This window comes from Podarcis melisellensis (genome assembly GCF_964234715.1).
Source record: "Podarcis melisellensis genome assembly, chromosome: 4".
Lineage (NCBI taxonomy): Eukaryota > Metazoa > Chordata > Lepidosauria > Squamata > Lacertidae > Podarcis > Podarcis melisellensis.
Window position 1 is genome coordinate 99,123,527 of NC_138531.1, and position 19,377 is coordinate 99,142,903.

General features: G+C 49.6%; 2 protein-coding genes and 1 long non-coding RNA gene across 4 annotated transcripts in view; 2 read left to right on the forward strand and 1 right to left on the reverse strand.

The window, feature by feature from the left end:
* Nucleotides 1-19,377, forward strand: part of LOC309369085 (uncharacterized protein) — a 50,948-nt gene that overhangs the window by 16,795 nt on the left and 14,776 nt on the right. Inside the window, exons 2-4 of one of the 2 annotated variants that reach the window (XM_081909723.1) lie at nucleotides 8,017-8,098; nucleotides 8,383-8,465; nucleotides 12,445-12,571. In XM_081909723.1, the coding sequence (XP_081765849.1) occupies nucleotides 8,017-8,098; nucleotides 8,383-8,465; nucleotides 12,445-12,571 (292 nt within the window). Of the gene's footprint in view, nucleotides 1-8,016; nucleotides 8,099-8,382; nucleotides 8,466-11,409; nucleotides 12,572-19,377 lie in introns of both variants that reach the window. The other variant, XM_081909724.1, reaches the window with a different exon arrangement.
* The window catches only part of LOC309369099 (uncharacterized protein), a 99,010-nt gene continuing 85,663 nt past the window's right edge, over nucleotides 6,031-19,377 (forward strand). Inside the window, exon 1 of the mRNA XM_081909763.1 lies at nucleotides 6,031-6,158. The gene's annotated coding sequence lies outside the window, so the exon portion shown is untranslated. The remainder of the gene's footprint in view (nucleotides 6,159-19,377) is intronic.
* On the reverse strand, nucleotides 9,464-10,624 carry LOC309369399. Its single transcript, XR_014168092.1, has 2 exons — nucleotides 9,896-10,624; nucleotides 9,464-9,844 (listed from the first exon to the last, which is right to left on the reverse strand). It is a non-coding gene; the product is annotated as an uncharacterized lncRNA (long non-coding RNA).

Sequence of the window (19,377 nt, forward strand, 5' to 3'; positions counted from 1 at the left end):
CTCACGTCGCCGCTGAGAACAAGCTTTGGGAAACTGCTTTGTTGGCATTCCACTGCAGCTGGTGTCCTTGGCAGCCTGGGCCTCTAGCGGATGCTTCCCAGCGCTGTTGGACGTCGCAGCAAAGCACAAACAACTTTCGGAGACTTTCGCTTTCTCAGAGCTCTTGGAACGGCTTGCACAGCAGCCTGAGGAACAGCTTGCCACTGCTTTCCTCTTTCCAGCTCCCAGCCTTTCTCCAGGACACAGATGTGTTGAAGCATAAAAACAGTTCCCCAAAACAGCCCCAGCTTCTTCTGGGCTTCCTCCAGCCCCCTCTGGCCTGGCTCCCGCTGAGCTTTCACACACACTCCTCAGCGCCTGCCAGGTAGCCTGGGCCGATTTTACGCCCTCCAGATGAGGCTTCAGCACAGCGTCCACGGCTGCTTGCAGCATGCAAAGCTGCCTCTGCTCTCTCTCCCTCAGCAGAGCATTTGCTTGCGTGGGTGGGGCCGGCTCCTTCTGGACTGGACTCCAGAGCCCTGTAGCCACAAACCACCCCCTGGCTCTCCTTGACCAGGCCTCCCAATTGGCTCCATGCAATTTTTCACCGGGGTAGCTCTCTTGGCTCTGCTGTGCCTGTGCAGCAGCCATTCTCCTCCCCCCGGGGCTTTCAGCGTACTCACTCTGCCAGCAAGCAGGTCCTCCGAAGCAGCAGCCGTCTCTCTTGGCTCTTGGCTCCGATCACAAGCATCTCCCACTGCCCTTCCTGGCAGGAGATCACAGCAACTCAAAGCTGGCGTTCTCCTCCCTTCTCACACTTATCAGGAAACACGTAACGATCCATAACCTTTGCGAATGAAAACAAATTCACCGTCCAGTCACGCTTCCTCTGAGCCTTCTCTGCTAGGAAGCTCTGACCTGGTAGGATAGCAGCAGAGTAAATGCAGCGGTCCTGAGTCCATGTGAGAAAGGGATAAATTAAGTCCAAAAGACAGATCGGTTCTTATCTCTAGAAGCGTTTATTTACAAGCCATAAATCAGTCTCTTCTATCAGAGTTTTCCTGCATTCTCCGTGCTTCCAAAAGCACACAAACACAGCCTGTCTGTTTAGCTGTGTCTCTCAGCGTCTCTCAGTAGAACTGAAAGTAACTCTCACAGACAAAGCCTGTGACGTAAAGACCTGCTTCCGGCCCCTCCCAGATGCAGGGCACCACGGAGTTTTAACCCTGTCTGTTCCAAACTCCACAGGAAAGACCCCTATGCCACTCACAGAAATAGGACTGTACTTCCTTCTCCCACTTTTAAACGTCTACGCAATGAAACCGAATCAACCCAAGTCTGCCTCCCTCCACTAACCTGAACTTCACTCTTCAAGCCAAAAGACAACAATTCCCCGTCCCCGGGTGAAACCCCCTGGCCTTTCATGGGTAGAGCCGCCACCACGCCAGTGGCATGTACCTCACGGGGACTGACAGAGCGGCCGGCCGAGATGCTTTGAGCCTCGGACACTTGGCGGGTTCTGAAATGGTCATGCAGGCCAGATTCACGAGGCTGACGGGCTGGATTCGCTCCTTGCTGCTTTTGCTCCAGTTTTCGCATTGCTTCTCCGCTCGCTTCTTAGTCGGTCTGTCTTTTCACCCGCAACCCGTGCGTAGCCCTCCGAGACCACCGGGCGCGCCAGGCCATACACGCACTGCCGCCTCGCCGAAGAAGCCGCTGCCGGACGCCTTTGAAAGAGCTGAAATCACGCGCAGGGTTCTGGCTGGGCTTGGGTTGCTTCGGGTCACTTTCACTTGGATCTCCTTCGGATCGCTAGCGAGCTCTCTTTTTGCCTCTGCAAGCTCTATTTTTCGGCTCCGACCGGCAGATCGCGGCCACCAGCCAACGGGCTCCTGGCCTCGTGGTGACCAGGCTCTTGCCAGATATTTTTTTTTCCGTGTTCAGAGCTGAAATCGCTGGGTTTTTGTTTTTTTTAAGGGTTGTTTTCGCTGCTTCTTTCCTGTTGCCGCTGGCGGAAGCGTATTCAGAGCGTGCAACAACATCGGCATGGAAACGGCGCTCGAGGTGCTTTATCTCGGCATCACCTTACCTTCCTCGGGCGCCTGCCTGCCGCTTCCTGGGCGGCTAAGCACCCTCCGTCTGAGGTGGTAACGTATTGGGGAGCACTGCCCAGGGGCTGGATTTGTTTTGGGCGACCCGATTGGGTTAATTGTTTAACGGGCTGCGGGACTGTCCCCCTTTCTTGTAATCTGGTTTAATTTTTATTAAGCGGCGCGTATGGGTGTTCTTCGGTTATTGAGGGAATTCCCTCTCCCGGTTGCCTAGGTTACACGGCACAGCGTCTCTCGCTGTAGGCCCACGTGGGTGCCCTACCTGTGTGTTAGGGGGTTGATCAAGGCGGCCATTTTAAGTGTGGCAATTCCCCGCCTCAGGTTTGTCTTGTGCAGCGTTCTTCGGGCTTTGGAGCTAAATTCCCTCACGAGAAGCCGAACGGAGCAAAAAAGGGGCAGCGGCGCGTTAGGGCTACCACTGACCGATTCGAGCTGTTATATTAATTTTTCGCTTGCCAGGGTGGCACGACGCAGCGTCACCATTCTGAGTAAACCACATGGTTCCTCGGCTACGGGGATTATCGGCGCCATCTTGGGAGAGGCTAATAGACTCCACCCCTAGCTTATCGGCTTCAATTTCTCATTGTGCTTTAATTATAAGAACATAAGGACAAGGGCGGAGTTTCAGCATACGGCATTTGATTTAATTAGGTTCTGGCAAGCGCAATTTTTTGGTTCAACTGCTGTCCCAGTGGGGGGGGAGGTGCTTGCTTACCACGCAGCTGCTCGGGGGGGGTTGTTATAAGGGCTCTTTCTCTGTGGAGTTACAAAAGTGCTAGGAATTTAATCGTGATCAGGAGGGATTTAATATATTTTTAGTTGCTAAGGGTTAGGTTTTTCTGCGGTCAATTCCTTACTTTAATTGGTTCTTATGCAAAGGGAGTTAATTTAATGGCTAAGGTTTCCTACAGTCAAATTGTGAATTTAATTGGTGTGACCCAGAGTAAGTTAATTTAAATCAGTTGAGTTAAAGTGCTAGGTGCTGTGAATTCCAATTTAGCAATTACGGTTGGCTTCTTGGGCTTTTTGCGTGCCTAAGTTTGGGCAGTTGGTATTGGACTTGCCTTCCTAAAATAATTGGTTAGCTGCGTGGTTAACTCCGAACTCAACTTCGCTCTTCAAGCCAAAAGACAACCCTTCCCCGTCCCCGGGCAAAACCCCTGGCCTTTCATTGGTATAACCGCCACCCCACTGGTGGCGTTTACCTAATAATAATAAATTTCGTGACAGCAGTATCGAAATTAAAAGACACCTGCTCCTTGGGAGAAAGGCGATGGCAAACCTAGAGAGCATCTTAAAAAGCAGAGACATCACCTTGCCAACAAAGGTCCGTTTGGCGCTGTGGGTTAAAGCCTCAGCGCCTAGGACTTGCCGATCGAAAGGTCGGTGGTTCGAATCCCTGCGGCGGGGTGCGCTCCCGCTGCTCGGTCCCAGCGCCTGCCAACTTAGCAGTTCGAAAGCACCTCCGGGTGCAAGTAGATAAATAGGGACCGCTTACCAGCGGGAAGGTAAACGGCGTTTCCGTGTGCAGCTCTGGCTCGCCAGAGCAGCGATGTCACGCTGGCCACGTGACCCGGAAGTGTCTCCGGACAGCGCTGGCCCCTGGCCTCTTAAGTGAGATGGGCGCACAACCCCAGAGTCTGGCAAGACTGGCCCGTACGGGCAGGGGTACCTTTACCTTTATGGTTTTCCCAGTAGTGATGTATGGAAGCGAGAGCTGGACCATAAAGAAGACTGATCGCCAAAGAATGGATGCTTTTGAATTATGGTGCTGGAGGAGACTCTTGAGAGTCCCATGGACTGCAAGAAGATCAAACGCATCCATTCTGAAGGAAATCAGCCCTGAGTGCTCACTGGAAGGACAGATCCTGAAGCTGAGGCTCCAGTACTTTGGCCACCTCATGAGAAGAGAAGACTCCCTGGAAAAGACCCTAATGTTGGGAAAGATGGAGGGCCCAAGGAGAAGGGGACGACAGAGGACGAGATGGTTGGACAGTGTTCTCGAAGCTACAAACATGAGTCTGACCAAACTACGGGAGGCAGTGGAAGACAGGAGTGCCTGGCGTGCTCTGGTCCATGGGGTCACGAAGAGTCGGAAACGACTAAACAACAACAACAACAACAAAAGCAAATAATAATAATAATAATAATTTATTATTTGTACCCCGTGCATCTGGCTGGGTTTCCCCAGCCACTCTAAGCGGCTTCCACCGCAACCAAAAATACACAAAAATGTCACAAATTAAAAACTTCCCTTAACAGGGCAGCCTTAAGATGTCTTCTGAATGTCAGGTAGTTGTTTATCGCTTTGACATCTGATGGGAGGGCGTTCCACAGGGCGGGGGCCACTACCGAGAAGGCCCTCTGCCTGGTTCCCTGTAGCTTTGCTTCTCGCAATGAGGGAACCGCCTAAAGGCCCTTGGAGATGGACCTCAGTGTCCGGGCAGAACAATGGGGGTGGAAACGCTCTTTTGGGTATGCTGGGCCGAGGCCGTTTAGAGCTTTAAAGGTCAGCACCAACACTTTGAATTGTGCTCGGAAACGTAGTGGGAGCCAATGTAGGTCTTTCAAGACCGGTGTTATACCTCAGCACAGTGCAGGGACTGACTGAGCGGGTGGCAAGATGCTTTCAGCCTCGAACACTTGGTGGGTTCTGAAATGGTCGTACAGGCCATATTCACGACCCTGAAGCGCTGGATTCGGCCCGCGGAACATAGTTTGAGGACCCCTGGTCTACACTGACTGGCAGCAGCTCCCCAGAGTTTCAGGCAGGGATTTTGTCCAGCCCTTGCAGGAGATGTCAGGAGCTGACCCTGGGACATTCTGCATGCCAAGCAGATAATCTAGGTTTCCCCATATTTCCCTGCACTTACAACGTTATACTATTAGCAACCGTGGAGATTCCACCTGCCTCTTTTGAAAGGAGAACACTCACCTGATGATGAACAACAACAACAACAACAACAACAACAATAATAATAATAAGTAAAACCCCACCCATCTGCCTGGGTTCCCCAGCCACTCTGGGCGGCTTCCAACAAAATATTAAAATACAATAGTCCATCAAATATTAAAAGCTTCCCTAAACATAATAACAACAACCATCCATTTTCAGTCCTTTGAATTAGCAATTGAGCATTTCTGGAAAGGGAAATGGCATACTTTTGTTGCGTGCATAAGCATGCATATGAAAGTATTACTCATTTCTGATGAGAGTAGGATTTATTTATTTTGAACTTCTCTGGGTTCCTCCTTGGCAGCCAGTGCAATTATTTCAGCAGGGCTAGAACTCAGGACCCTCTGCCTTGAGGGAGATCTAAAAGCAGTTGGGCAGGGGAAAGGTCTCCCTTGGGAGGTGGGGGACTCTCCTTCCTTGGAGCTTTCTGAGCAGAGATCGGACCATGGATGCTTTAGCTGAGATTCCTGCATAGCTGGGGGTTGTAATAATAATTATAATAATAATAATTTATTATTTATACCCCGCCCATCTGGCTGGGTTTCCCCAGCCACTCTGGGCGGCTTCCAGTAAAACACTAAAATACAATAACCTATTAAACATTGAAAGCTTCCCTAAACAGGGCTGCCGGTTTAGTGAACTAGACCCCTCTTGCTTCGGGTTGGACTAGATGACCCTGGGATCCCCTCCTCTCTCTCCACTCCTGAATTCCAGGAGGAGCTTCCTTGCCTCCTGCAAAGCCCTTTTCCCTGCAAGCTCTTCCTCTGGTTTCTGGCCAAGGGAGGGAGATGCTCAGAGTCCAGCCAAGAGCCTCACCCCCAAAAGGATATCTGGGCATGGGCGTAGCCAGGGGGGCAGCAGCCCCCTTAATCCATAAAAAATAATAAGAATCTGAGGTTCTGCCAAGCGAGAGATGGCTGAGCTGGGGGGACTCGGCTTGGCAAGGGTTAAAGGGAAGTGAGCTGCCTTCCTAGAGAGGACAGGAAGTAAGAGGGGACTGGTCCTCCAGAGCCAAGGCCCCTCCCTCCCCAGTCCTTTCCTGCAAGGAGGGGGGGGTGTTGCTTTGGGGTCTCTCCTGCAAGGGCCGAATCGCAGCCCCCTCCTGGGATCTGGTGAGTCCATAGCTGTCAACTTTCAGATGTGAAAATAAGGGATCAGCAGCCTGATCCCGGGGACAGTCTACGGGATATCTAAGAATCCAGGATAGCAGCGGGAAACGGCGCTGCAATAAGGGAATTTCCCGCAAAAAAGGGAAGGTTGCCAGCTATGGGTTGAGTCTCCTCTCTCTCCCCCGAGAGGGTGCAGTGGGGAGACGGGGGGTCCCAGGGCTGCAGCAGGAGAGGATGCCTGGGGGGCCAGATGTGCTCCTGCAGGAGGGGACCCCAAGTCAGGGAGGAGAGGGTCCTGCCAGGGAGGGGCCAGGTCTGCCACGCTCTCCTTCCTGGAGATCAGAGGATCCCTGACTCCCACGAAATCTCCCTTTTTAAAACAAAGGAGTCCCTGGCTCTTTAACTCTGTGTGACATCGCTCAGCCTCATTGCACAACAGAGGAAACATCTGCAAATGGTTTTCCAAAGCTGGACGACGAGGTGGACTAGCCCCCCCCCAAAAAAAAAACAACGGGGAGAAAGGAAGGAATAGTAGGAAAGAGAGGCCAGGAATAAAGAGAGGGATCCCAGGCCATGGTCTGGCTGCTGCCTGGAAACCAGTTTGTGTTAAGCTATCTAATAGAATAATAATAGATAAAAAAAATCAAGGGAGATGTCTTTGACCCCGCCCACTTGGCCCTCAGGGGATTCGCCAGATACATTCCTGGCCCTCAGAAGAGAGAAAAAGAGACCTCACCCCAGGAATCTGTCTGGAGAGTGGCAGAGAGTGCAGAAAAGGAGACAGAAGCAGGTGAGAGGGGGTGGGGGGAGCAACTCCTGAGGACCCCCGGGGTGAGGACCCCCAATAGAACCAAGCATCCATTTTTCACAAGATACAAATGACTTCCTTGTCATTCGGTTCTGACTTCACGCATTGACTGGAAGGCAGCAGAAACCAGGATGATTAATCTCACAGAAATCCCTTCAGTTGCCTCCAAATTTTGCATTGCTTGAAGGCTAGAGACTTATTTCTTCTCCTCTTCCTCTTTCTTTTCAAAAAGATAGCTCATGGTCTGGGATGCAGTACAGTCCAGCCCTGGTTCCCAGCAAGACTCATCTATGCTTGCTCAGGGAACCATTTTTCCCCGTCCTACAAGGTTTGTAACAGAACAATGTATTTGCTTTGTAGGATTTGCTAGAGCCTCTCATTAAGACGGGCAGAACTTGTCAGAAGACCAAAGGATTTCTTCTGATCTCTCAGAGACTTCCTGAGAGCACAGATGGATGAGCGAAACTCAGCTGTCCCTGGAACAGGAAGAGGCCATGCCAGCCAAACTGGGAGCAGTGGGGGATTCTGGGAAAACCCAGTGCAGAAGATCCTGGGTGAGGAGGACACCCTCTGCTCAGAGGTGCAGGTGAGGCAGTTCTGCTGCCAGGAGGCCAAAGGACCCCGAGAGGTTTGCAGCCGACTCTACCACCTTGATCATCAGTGGCTGAAGCCAGAAAGGCACACGAAAGCTGAGATGCTGGACCTGGTGATCTTGGAGCAGTTCCTTGCTGTCCTTCCCCTGGAGATGGAGAGCTGGGTGAGGGAATGCGGAGCGGAGACCAGTTCCCAGGCGGTGGCCCTGGCCGAAGGTTTTCTCCTGAGTCAGGCAGAGGAGAGAAAGCAGGAACAGAGAAAGCAGGTGAGAGAGACTTTCCTTTGGATACTCCCAGGGCTCCAAACAGGACAGAGAACATCCCATAATGGTCTGCTGATGGCCCATCCTTTTTCTGGGAAAGCATCCATGGAATGAGATCTCATACCCTTCAAGTCTTTACCATTCTCTTTCTAGTATTTCTCACCGTTCTCTGTTTTGAATCCTTGTTTCTTTCTCAGGGAAGGGATCTGTTTGCAGAAATGGGCCTGGATTCCTGTGAGGCAGAGAGGCCTCCGTTGGACACCAGAGAGAGGCCACTGGGTAAGGAGGAAGGTGGTTTTTCTCCGTTTGGTCTCATTCTGTTTGTTTTCCAACTCATCTCAGGGTTCTTTTCATCTTGTTTTGGGGGGAGACAGTTGGGAAGAAGGGTCCAGAGGAGGGGAGATGTATTTCTGCACAACTAACATATGAAATGGGCACAAACATTCAAATGCTCTCAGTAGGTAAGACTTTCTCAAAAGCCCATCTGTAGTAAGAGATGTCCTGTTTCACCTGTGAGAGAAGCAGGCACTCCAGGCGTCCTGTTTATATTTTATCTCTTGCAGGTGACAGATTGATGCCGGCAAGACCTCCTGATCCGCCTTTTCATGGGGGCAGAAAGGAAGCCGCGGCTGTGGAACCAGATCAGGTCAGGGGAAGCTGCCTTGTGGGGCCAGAGGCCGAGGGATGGAGCAATGTCATGGACTGGTTGGGCATAGAGGAATGGTGGGAGGAAGCAGCCGGGGAACCAGGAAGGGAAGATGGCTCAGAGCCGAAGGAGTGGAGGTAGAAGAAGGATGGGTGGTCAGAGGGGGAAGAGGGAGAAGCTTGGGAAGAGGAGGTTTCAGAAGCTGAAGGGCGAACAGGGCTTAGTGAGCTGGGAGACTCTGTGGCAGAATGCAGTGCAGAATCAGAGGCAGAAGAGGAAGGAGGTGAGTGGGAGGAGGGAGGTCGAGAGGCAGAGGTGAGTCAGGAGAAGGAGGAGCCACCGGTGGCTCCCTCTCCTTTTGCCAGAAGCCACCCTCCCTGCTTGTCTCTCAGACCCAGGAGACCCCCTGCAATGCAGGAATCTCTGCTAGATCATCCAAGACAGATGGCCACCCAAAAGAGGCTGATTTCATTTCTAGATTGATCACGGAATGCTAATATTGGTTTCTAAGCAGTGGGCAAATGAGAACAAATAGTGGCCTGGATTCACCTAACCAGCCCCATTGGCTGCAAAATGGGGCCTGCCCCCCATTCCTCCCCCTCTCCATGCCCCCATGAACCCCAGGAATTTGACTTTAGGGCATTGGGAGGGGAGGAGAAAGTGGATCCTTCCATTGGGGAAGAATGAGTTGGAAAACACAAGGTGGAGAACAACCTATTTGCACAAAAAAAGAATACGCATAATTAAAACTTAGAATAAAATAAGCATCCATAAATAAAATGTGCAGCAAAGCAATCGTCTTGAAACAACTCCCCTGCATGAGTGCCTGAGGGGCCTGCTCCTGCCACTCACCACCTGGCCCAGGGCGGGGCCTGACAGGCCTCATAAGGACGGTTGCTGCTGCTGCTGGCCAGGAGGACTTGGAGTGTCGCAATGTTCTTTTTAAAATGTTTTTAAAATTTTCTTTTTTCCCTTTTGATTACTTTTTTTGTGGGGGTGGGGGTGGGATGGATGTTTGTTTGGGCTCGGGAAGTTTTTTGATTTTGATGTGTTTGTAATTTTTACAGTTTTTTGTTTGTATTGTTTTATTGTGGGTTCTTTTTTTTAAAGGGTTTTATTCTTAAGGGGAGGGGTCAGGGCTGCCAGGGAGTGGGTCCCAGCCCACAAAATAGCTGGGGCATGTTCCAAGTGGGGGGGATGCACTGGGACAACCGATCTCAGTGATCACGGGTAGGAGGAGGAGTTACGCTAAGACCAGACCATGTCATTACAGAGGAGACAGGTTTAGTCGTTGTTGGAGGACTATCCCTGCCTCCAGGCCTGGTCCTGACTGGACGGATACTAGAATCAGCAAGGGATACCCACATGACCTGAAGCTGCTGCTGTGCAATGCCAGGTCAATGATTCATTAAACCACTGCCAACTATGACTTCATCATGGATGGAGGACTTGATCTGGCATGTGTAACAGAGACTTTGTTGGATGAAACAGATGGGCCTGTCCTTGCCGCTTCTTGCCCACCAGGTTTCTCTTACACAGCAACCCAGGCCTTGTGGGCGGGGAGGGGGGGTTGCAGTGCCATGGTCAGATCACTTCCTGGTGCAGCTGGACTTCTCTGCGGCCCTTTCCCTCTGCAGGGAGGTGGGACCGATTCAGGTGGTCCACCCCCGCCACTTAATGGATCCAAATGGTTTCCAGAGTGTGGTAGGGGATGCTTTATCCCATGTTGATGGCCTTTCAACTGATTCCCTGGTGGCCCGCTGGAATGTGGAGTTAACCAGGGCTATTGACTGTTTCGCTCTGAAGCGGTCTCTTCGACTGCATGTAGCCCAGACAGCCCTATGGTTTTCCACGGATCTGAGGGCAATGAAACAATCGCTGAGACAGCTAGAGCGCCGGTGAAGGATAACTCATTCTGAAGCTGACCGGACACGGGTTAGAGCTCAATGTTGAGCCTACCAAGTGGCGGTAGCGACGGCTAAGAAGACTTTCTTCGCCGCCTCTATTGCATCTGCAGAAAACAGCAGCAGGAGACTTTTTCAGGTGGTTCGCAATTTAGTGGAACCACCTGCTACATCGGGGCCCAGTATGGGCCACATGATCTCCTGCAATGATTTTGCAAAGTTTTTTGCAGATAAAGTCGCTCAGATTCAGGAAGAGGTAAATTACACCGTGGAGCAGGGCTGGGGTAGGAGGGTTCTTGTGTCCTGTCTAGTCAAGTTTCGTGCGATCAATTCCAATCTGAGGATGTGGACAGGCTGTTTGGACGAGGGAAGCCAACCACCTGTCTCCTTGATCCTTTGCCCATCGTGGCTTATAAAATCTAGCCGGGAAGGGCTGGGCCATGGGCTTTGAGGGGTTGTGAATGCTTCTCTCCGTGAGGGAGCCTTCCCAGACCCGCTGAAAGAGGTGGTCATTAAACCGTTTATTAAAGAACCATCTTTAGATGGTGCCAATATGGCTAATATGGCCCAGTCTCAAATCTTCCATTCTTGGGCAAGGTGATTGAGCGAGTGGTTGCTGAAGAACTCCAGGCACGCCTGGAAGAAGCGGACCATTTGGATCCCTTCCAGTCGGGATTCAGGCCTCATCATGGGGCTGATACCCCCATGGTCGCACTGGTCGATGATCTCCGGCAGGCTAGGGACAAAGGTGAGAGCTGTTTCCTAGTTCTGCTGGATCTCTCAGCGGCATTTGATACCATCGACCATAACATCCTTCTGGACCGTCTTGAGGGGCTGGGAGCTGAGGGCACTGTCATACAGTGGTTCCGCTCCTTCCTCCTGGGCCGTATTCAGAAAGTGGTGGAGGGGGTGAGTGTTCAGACCCCTGGGCTCTCACTTGTGAGGAGCCTCAGGGTTCTGTCCTCTCCTCCATGCTTTTCAACATCTACATGCAGCCGCTGGGAGAGATCATCAGGGCGATTGGGCTGGGTTTTCATCAGTATGCAGATGATACCCAGCTCTACCTCTATTTCAAATCGGAACCAGTGAAGGCAGTGAAATTTCTGTGTGAGTGTCGAGAGGCAGCTGGAAGATGGATGGCGGCTAACAGATTGAGGTTGAATCCTGACAAGACAGAAGTACTATTTTGGGGGGACAGGAGGCGTGGTGTGGGGGACTCCCTGGTCCTGAATGGGGTAACTGTGCCCCTGAAGGACCAGGTGCGCAGCCTGGGAGTCATTCTGGACTCGCAGCTGTCCGTGGGGGCACAGGTCAAATGTGTGTCCAGGGCAGCTGTTTATCAGCTCCATCTGGTATGCAGGCTGAGACCCTCCCTGCCCGCAGACTGTCTCTCTAGAGCGGTGCATGCTCTAGTTATCTCTCGCTTGGACTACTGCAATGCACTCTATGTGGGGCTACCTTTGAAGGTGACCCGGAAACTACAACTAATCCAAAATGCGGCTGCTGGTGACTGGAAGCGTCCGCCGAGACCATATAACACCGGTCTTGAAAAACCTACACTGGCTCTGAGATCGTTTCTGAGCACTGGCTCTCAGATCATTTCTGAGTGTTTCTGCTGACCTTGAAAGCCCTAAATGGCCTCGGTCTAGTATACATGAGGGAGCGTCTCCACCTCCATCGTTCTTCCCAGACACTGAGATCCAGTGCTGAGGGCCTTCTTGCGGTTCCCTCACTGCAAGAAGCCAAGTTACAGGGAACCAGGCAGAGGGCCTCCTCGGTAGTGGCACCCGCCCTGTGGAACGCCCTCCCACCAGATGTCAAAGAGAAAAATAACTACCAAACTTTTAGAAGACATCTAAAGGCAGCCTTGTTTAGGGACACTTTTAATGTTTAAGAGATTATTGTATTTTAGTTTTTATTGGAAGCCGCCCAGAGTGGCTGGGGAAACCCAACCAGATGGGCGGGGTATAAATAATTTATTATTATTATTATTATTAGGAAGGAAACAACAGAGCATTGTGTAGCAGATCATATTTCTGCTGTCTCAGAGGAGGACATTTCCCTTTTTCTTTTAGGGTCCAGTGTGCTTTGAAGATGTCGCTGTTTGTTTCACAGACGAGGAGTGGGCATTGCTGGATCTTGACCAGAGAGCTCTGCATAAGGACGTCATGCAGGAGAATTGTGGGATATTGGCCTCTCTTGGTAAGGCTCCCTGTGGGATCGTCATATCTGCCTGGAAATTCAAAAAATACCTCTATGGGACCAACCTCATATATTTTCACAGAGTTCAACAGCGCCCCCTATAACACCTGGGAACCTAACACCCCCACAATAAACAGTAACTTACAGTTTTTTCTTTGAACAATCTTCTTCAAAATATTCTTTTTTCTACCAGGATTGGGCTGGTGTGAACTTCCCAGGCCATCTTCAGTGTCAGCTACAACCTTCCACAATTTTGACCACTACTATATATCAGACAAAACAACATTCAACAAGTCTTTAGAATCGAATAATAAATATGTTGATAAAATGACAAACAACACAGGTAATGAATACACACCCAACTCCCTTCATTTCTTCTCCATTTGTTCCTGAGGCTCTAATCCCTTATTGTCTCCATTGCAGATTCTGATGAATTGGAAATTGAGAGCAAAGGTGACCACGATAAAATCCCCAGGGAGGAGAAGCCACGTAAAAATTTAGAGTGTGGAGAAAGCTGCAATCAGAGCTCCAATTCCACTTCCCATCAACAAAATCTAATTGGAAAGAAACTCTATCAGTGCATGGAATGTGGGAAAAGCTTCAGGAAGAGCTCCGATCTCACTTCCCATCAAAGAATTCATACAGGGGAAAAACCCTATCAGTGCGTGGAATGTGGAAAGAGCTTCAGGAAGAGCTCCCATCTCACTTCCCATCAAAGAATTCATACAGGGGAAAAACCCTATCAGTGCGTGGAATGTGGAAAGAGATTCACAGATAGTTCCTCTCTCATTTCCCATAAAAGAATTCATACAGGGGAGAAACCCTATCAGTGTGTGGAATGTGGAAAGAGCTTCAGTCAGAGCTCCTCTCTCACTTTCCATCAAAGAATTCATACAGGGGAGAAACCATATCAGTGTGTGGAATGTGGAAAGAACTTCAGGAAGAGTTCCAATCTCACTAAGCATCAGAGAATTCATACAGGGGAGAAACCCTATCAGTGTGTCAAATGTGGAAAGAGTTTCACTGAAAGCTCCTCTCTCACTTCCCATCAAAGAATTCATACAGGGGAGAAACCCTATCAGTGCATGGAATGTGGGAAGAGCTTCATTCACAACCACAGTCTCACTTTCCATCAAACAATTCATACAGGGGAGAAACCCTATCAGTGCGTGGAATGTGGAAAGAGCTTCAGGAAGAGCTCCTCTCTTACTTCCCATCAAAGAATTCATACAGGGGAGAAACCCTATCAGTGTGTGGAATGTGGAAAGAGCTTCACTCACAGCCACAGTCTCACTTTCCATCAAACAATTCATACAGGGGAGAAACCCTATCAGTGCGTGGAATGTGGAAAGAGCTTCAGGAAGAGCGCCAATCTCACTTCCCATCAGAGAATTCATACAGGTGAAAAACCCTATCAGTGTGTGGAATGTGGAAAGAGCTTCAGAAATAGCTCCTCTCTCACTTCCCATCAAAGAATTCATACAGGGGAGAAACCCTATCAGTGTGAGGAATGTGGAAAGAGCTTCACCTGTAGCTCCTCTCTCACTTCCCATTACAGAATTCATACAGGGGAGAAACCCTATCAGTGCGTAGAATGTGGAAAGAGCTTCAGTCAGAGCCAAAATCTCACTTCCCATCAAAGAATTCATACAGGGGAGAAACCCTATCAGTGTGTGGAATGTGGAAAGAGCTTCAGTCAGATTGCCAATCTTACTTCCCATCAAAGAATCCATACAATGGTCGCAAAAACCATTATACAGCTTTAGGAGCCAGGCAAATCCGCACCTTTTTAACCAGGCTTTTGGCTGATTGACATCTAATTCCCTTTTAATATGTGGTGTTTCGGGTTGTTGTTTTTTTTATTTTGTAACCATCCTGAGACCTGTGGGTGTAGGGAATAGGCGCCAACTCTTAAAGGCCTAGGGGTCTTTGCCCCACCCCCAATAAAATATTTAAGGATGCCACCTCCCAGTTTTTGGTGTGTTTTTTCCAAACACAACCTTTTATTCTTCTGCAACTTGCCATACAATTTCTCTTTCAATTTGCCCTCTTAAAAAAATAATAATAAATAAACGCACAAAGGTCATGAGGAAAACAAAATACAAGAAGATACAAACATGGGCAGGTCCCATCTTTGCGGGCAAAATGTAAAAGTTGCTTTAAAGGAGGCTTTCCCAAACTTGGGACCTCAGCAGCTCCTGGACTACAGTTTCCATCATCCCTCCCCATTGGTTCTGCTAGCTAGGGATGATGGGAGTTGTAGTCCAAAACCAGCTGGAGACCCAAGTTTGCTTTAAAGGGAAAGTAGGCTGGCCTTCTGACACCCTCTGCTGGCCAAAAGCACTGCCCCAGAATCTGAACCACCCCCAGTACTGCTAATTGGAATTAATAGAGCGCAAAACTGAAGTTTGATCAGCACGTCAACCTCTAGGGAGCTTCTAGGTGCTTTCTGCACCACCTAGAGTACCCACAGAATTGTGGCTTCTACTGGCAACACACATATAAGAAAACGAAAGACAAACACAAGGGGCAGGGAAAAATCTGGAAAGGGCCATACCAAATGGACATCCGTTGTGAAGAGGTCACTTTCCCCACTGCTGAACAATGCCACAGGTAGAGGAGATGGAATGCTAGAAGTGTTCTCCGGGGCAAGGGGAGCTGCTGGGAAATTGAAGTATGGGCTCAAAGTATTACTTTTTTAAAAAGTTGCTGCCATTATAGGCATTGCCATTCAAATGGTGTGCATGCATCATGTGATTGATTGTGCAAGACGGGCCTTACCTGGCCCCCCATCAATATTTTATTCAAGTTGGCACCACTGGTTTGGGTGGTTTCCAAATTAAATAAAGACATAAATCGCCTTGCTTTGCACATGTCAATATCCTCATTTATTCTTTTTTAAATTTATTTGCCCTTCATCTGAAGATTTTACAACATACAGGATGAAAGCATGGCTTTCTCACAAACAAGTCAAGCCAGCGAAATCTCTCCTTTTCTTCTTTTGGATGGAGTTACAAACTTTGTTGATCAGGGGACTGCTGTGGAAATTGTGCATCTTGATTTCAGTGAGGCTTTTGACAAAGTCTGTGAGATTTATGTGAGGAAGCTGGTAAAATGTGGGCTGAATGAGATATATGTCTTAGGACATCAAACTGGAAAGTGGATTTTAAACTGACTGAAGAGGTTTTATGCCGTTGGGAATTTGGTCTCTTAAATCTCCCCCTTCGCCTTCCGTTTCTGTGCGCTGCTCTGGTTCGCCAGAAGCGGCTTAATCATGCTGGCAACATGACCCAAAGCCCCTCCCTCCCCCACCTCCCCATGGACACCTGAAGGGCGTGGAGGCCTCTCTGCATCACCTGGAGCAAGAAATCTTGCTCTGGCTCCAGCAAAAGTCAGGCTGTCAGTTCCTCACAAGTGAGAGTCCTGGCAGCGGAGAGCAGGTCTTTGGGATCCTCTCCCTCATAGCTGTCAACTTTTCCCTTTTCATGCGAGGAATCCTGTTCGGAATAAGGGAATTTCCCTTCAAAAAAGGGATACGTTGACAGCTATGCTCTCCCTACTCTTGTTTCCTCCAATACTCACCATTGCTGGATGAAGAAAGCCTGTGACACGTCCTCAAGAAGAGAAAAACAATAAATGAAATAAGAAACAGAGAAAATAAGAATCCACTGATTGCCTCGCCTTGTCCTCCATCAACTGCCACCAACTGCTCTCTCCTCCACTCGCCTCACTGCTAACCCAAAATGGCCGCCTGCAAGTCTGTGGTCCTTGTCACCATGGCAACCCCCCCTCACCTGGACCTGGGCCCACCTGGCTCCACCTATTAGGAGATGATCTATAATGAAATGGGGAAAAAATGTTTAAGATAATCTTTGTTAAAAGACCAGAAGGGTTTTCAGTAGGTATTTTAGGGCAGGATTTACTAAAAAGATAAGAAAAATCTATTCATGTATGCGACAACAGCGGTCAGAATTTTACTAGCTCAAAGATGGAAAAGCGATGAAATACCAGCGAAAGAACACTGGCAAGAAAAGTTTATGGAATAGGCTGAAATGGTGAAGCTAACTGAGAGACTTAAAGATAAGGACAATACTGACTTTTTAAAAGATTGGGAACCTTTTAAGATGTATATAGAGAAACAGTGCATAGAAATGAACTCACTGGCAGGATTTGAGTAATACAATTACAGTGGACAAATACAAACAGAAAATTCAATTATGAGGTAAAAATGAGAAGGAAGAGACAAATGTTATAACCTTCATTTTAATATATAAGGAATACAAAATTATAAGCAAAAGAAACAGAGGTGTTATAAACCAGGAAGAGAAGTTGGGGGAAGTCGCATGGCGGGGGGGGGTGTTAATTAAAATTGTAAAATGTAATTTGAATGTTTTATTATGTTAAAATTTCTTTAATTCAGTTATTAAAAGTGGCTCCTCTTACTTAAGGGCCGCACAGACCTCATGGGACACCAGAGCAGATTCCCTTGTTGCTTTTTTTAGTCAACCAGCAATGGGGGTTGCGTGGCAATTCCCGCCCCCTCCCACAGGCGGAGTAAATAAAAACACTGGACACCAGAATTTAGGTTAATGGGCGAAAATGGCCACAACTTTATTGATTACAGGTAAGAGTGGTATTGGCTTTAGGCATTGGCCCTAACAGACTATCCGGTCTAACCGGGAAGGGTTAAGCACCACCAGGGGGAGCCCCCGAGATGCACATCTCTAGGCGCTCCCCAAGGGGTTACCGCTCGGGAGCACGCTTTAGGCCCAGCCTCCGTAGGTTTTGGACGAGGCGACGCCCCCCCCCCCGGAGTCCTCTAATGAACTACCCCTTCAGGGTTTGGGGGAGGTGATGGCGTTCCTCCCCCCCCAACTTCATTTGCATAACAATACCCCTGCCAATGCCTAACCGCCAAAACCCAGGAGTTGTGATGTTTTGCTACGAGGTAGGCGAAAAAACCAAGTGGCTTCAAAATACAGCCAATGTGCCAAATGGAAAAACTCCTACCAGGCCCCTTACGGCGACCAGCCGAAGCCCATAGCAAAGTCCAAATGCAAACCTAGAGGGCGGGTGGGTGGGAAACTGCAGCAGCTGTAGGAAAGAAAGGGGCGAGCCAGGGGCTGCCCTGGACTTAAGAGCACCTGGTAAGCCCGCCCACCAGCGCAGCCGATTGGCTAGCGCTGCGGGCGATGAATATTGATGGGATAGGGAGAATACCTGGGTCCCGCAGGGCTGGCGTCAGCCCCGCGAGATTGTAGTTGGGGGCGTGAGCCCCGCACCCCCCCTCTTGAAGTTGGGAGTGGCTTTGTATTTCCTTATTTACAGGAGGGCTGTTGCTGAAGCACATGACATGCTCTTCACACTTAGTTATCTATTAGGAACACAGGCACAAATTATTGTGTGTGTGTTTGTATTTGCAAACTACCCCAGTCTCTGAGCGGTGAGATTCCAGGGGTCCCAGGCGCTTCCCCATCTTCGGTTTCCTTGGAACGAAAATCAGTGGAGACTGTGTTGTCTTTATGATATCTAGTTTTATTTACTCGTATACACAACCAGAGTGTAGGACGGAGGGGCTCACAGCATCAACACCCGAACAGATCTTGCTTCTAAATTAGTGGCAGCTTTGGCTCCAGCACAGAGCAAGCTGGTTTCAGGGTTTCCCACAACTCTCCCTGGGTCTTGCTTTCCTACCTAGCAGCCAGGTGAGATGGGAGGGGGGAGGACACCCCCCCATTAGCTGCATCTCTTGCAACCCAGCTCCTTCGTTGGGAATGCTGAGGAGGACACTCCATGGCCAGGAAAGGCCCGTGTCTTGCCAAGAAACTTGTCTGTGTGAATTGTGCATCCATAATGCTATGGAAAGGGTGAATGTCTTCTAGAATTCTCTAGTGTCACCAGAAGAGTAAGCCATTCTTTTCAGTTAGGTCTGTTCTCAACTGCAGAGGATGAGTAGTGTTAAGTTGTGGGTTGACATAGCACACGACACAGCGATTTCTCCAAGTAGCTCTTTATTTTGTAAGCTGGAATAGAACTGATTGCAAACAGCTCAGCCGGCCTGCTTTTATAGGCAGCCGGCTGTCAACATTGTAACAACAACAGCCCAGAGTTCCCGCCTAAAATAACTGACATGGACCTGAGTGAAAACTATATACAGTATCCCCCTGCTGGCCCAGGGTGAAACTTCACTACATAACACCCCTCCCCACTGAGATAAGGCGTTAGTTACAATCATAATGGTTTCCTTATATACAGCACTACGCGTAATGGTTCAATTAGGCACAAAAGCATATCGGTTACATTTCCCATACTTAGACCAACAGTGATACATGTCCAACAACATAGTCCTTTAAATAAGTTGGGCGCTTGGAAACTCTGCCATACCGCCGGGGACTGGTAGCCAAGTCCGGAGGGCCACACAGTTCTTGCTGAGGCTGTGGTGCGACCCTAGGTGGCGTAGGAACCAACTCCCCTGGATCCGCTGCTGTGGGTGGAGCCTCCGCAAGTGGAGTGGTCTGAGTCTGTGGTAAGTCTGGCAGACCCTCTGAAGCGGCTTGGTTCAGCTCCACGCTGGCAGTTTGCGAGGGAGGTGTAGGTGGGGCCTCGCCATCTGTACGTGTCTCTTCTGGAGCCGCAAGCGCCGTTGGGGGCACCTCGGTAGTGTCCAAGTCCCCAACCCTGCGCCTAAGCTGGTCTATGTGCCGTCGCCACAAGCGTCCGTCTTCGAGTGCCACCTGGTACGAGCAAGGTCCAGTGACTCCCACTACTGTGGCTGGCACCCAAGGAATGTCCCCCACATAGTTCCG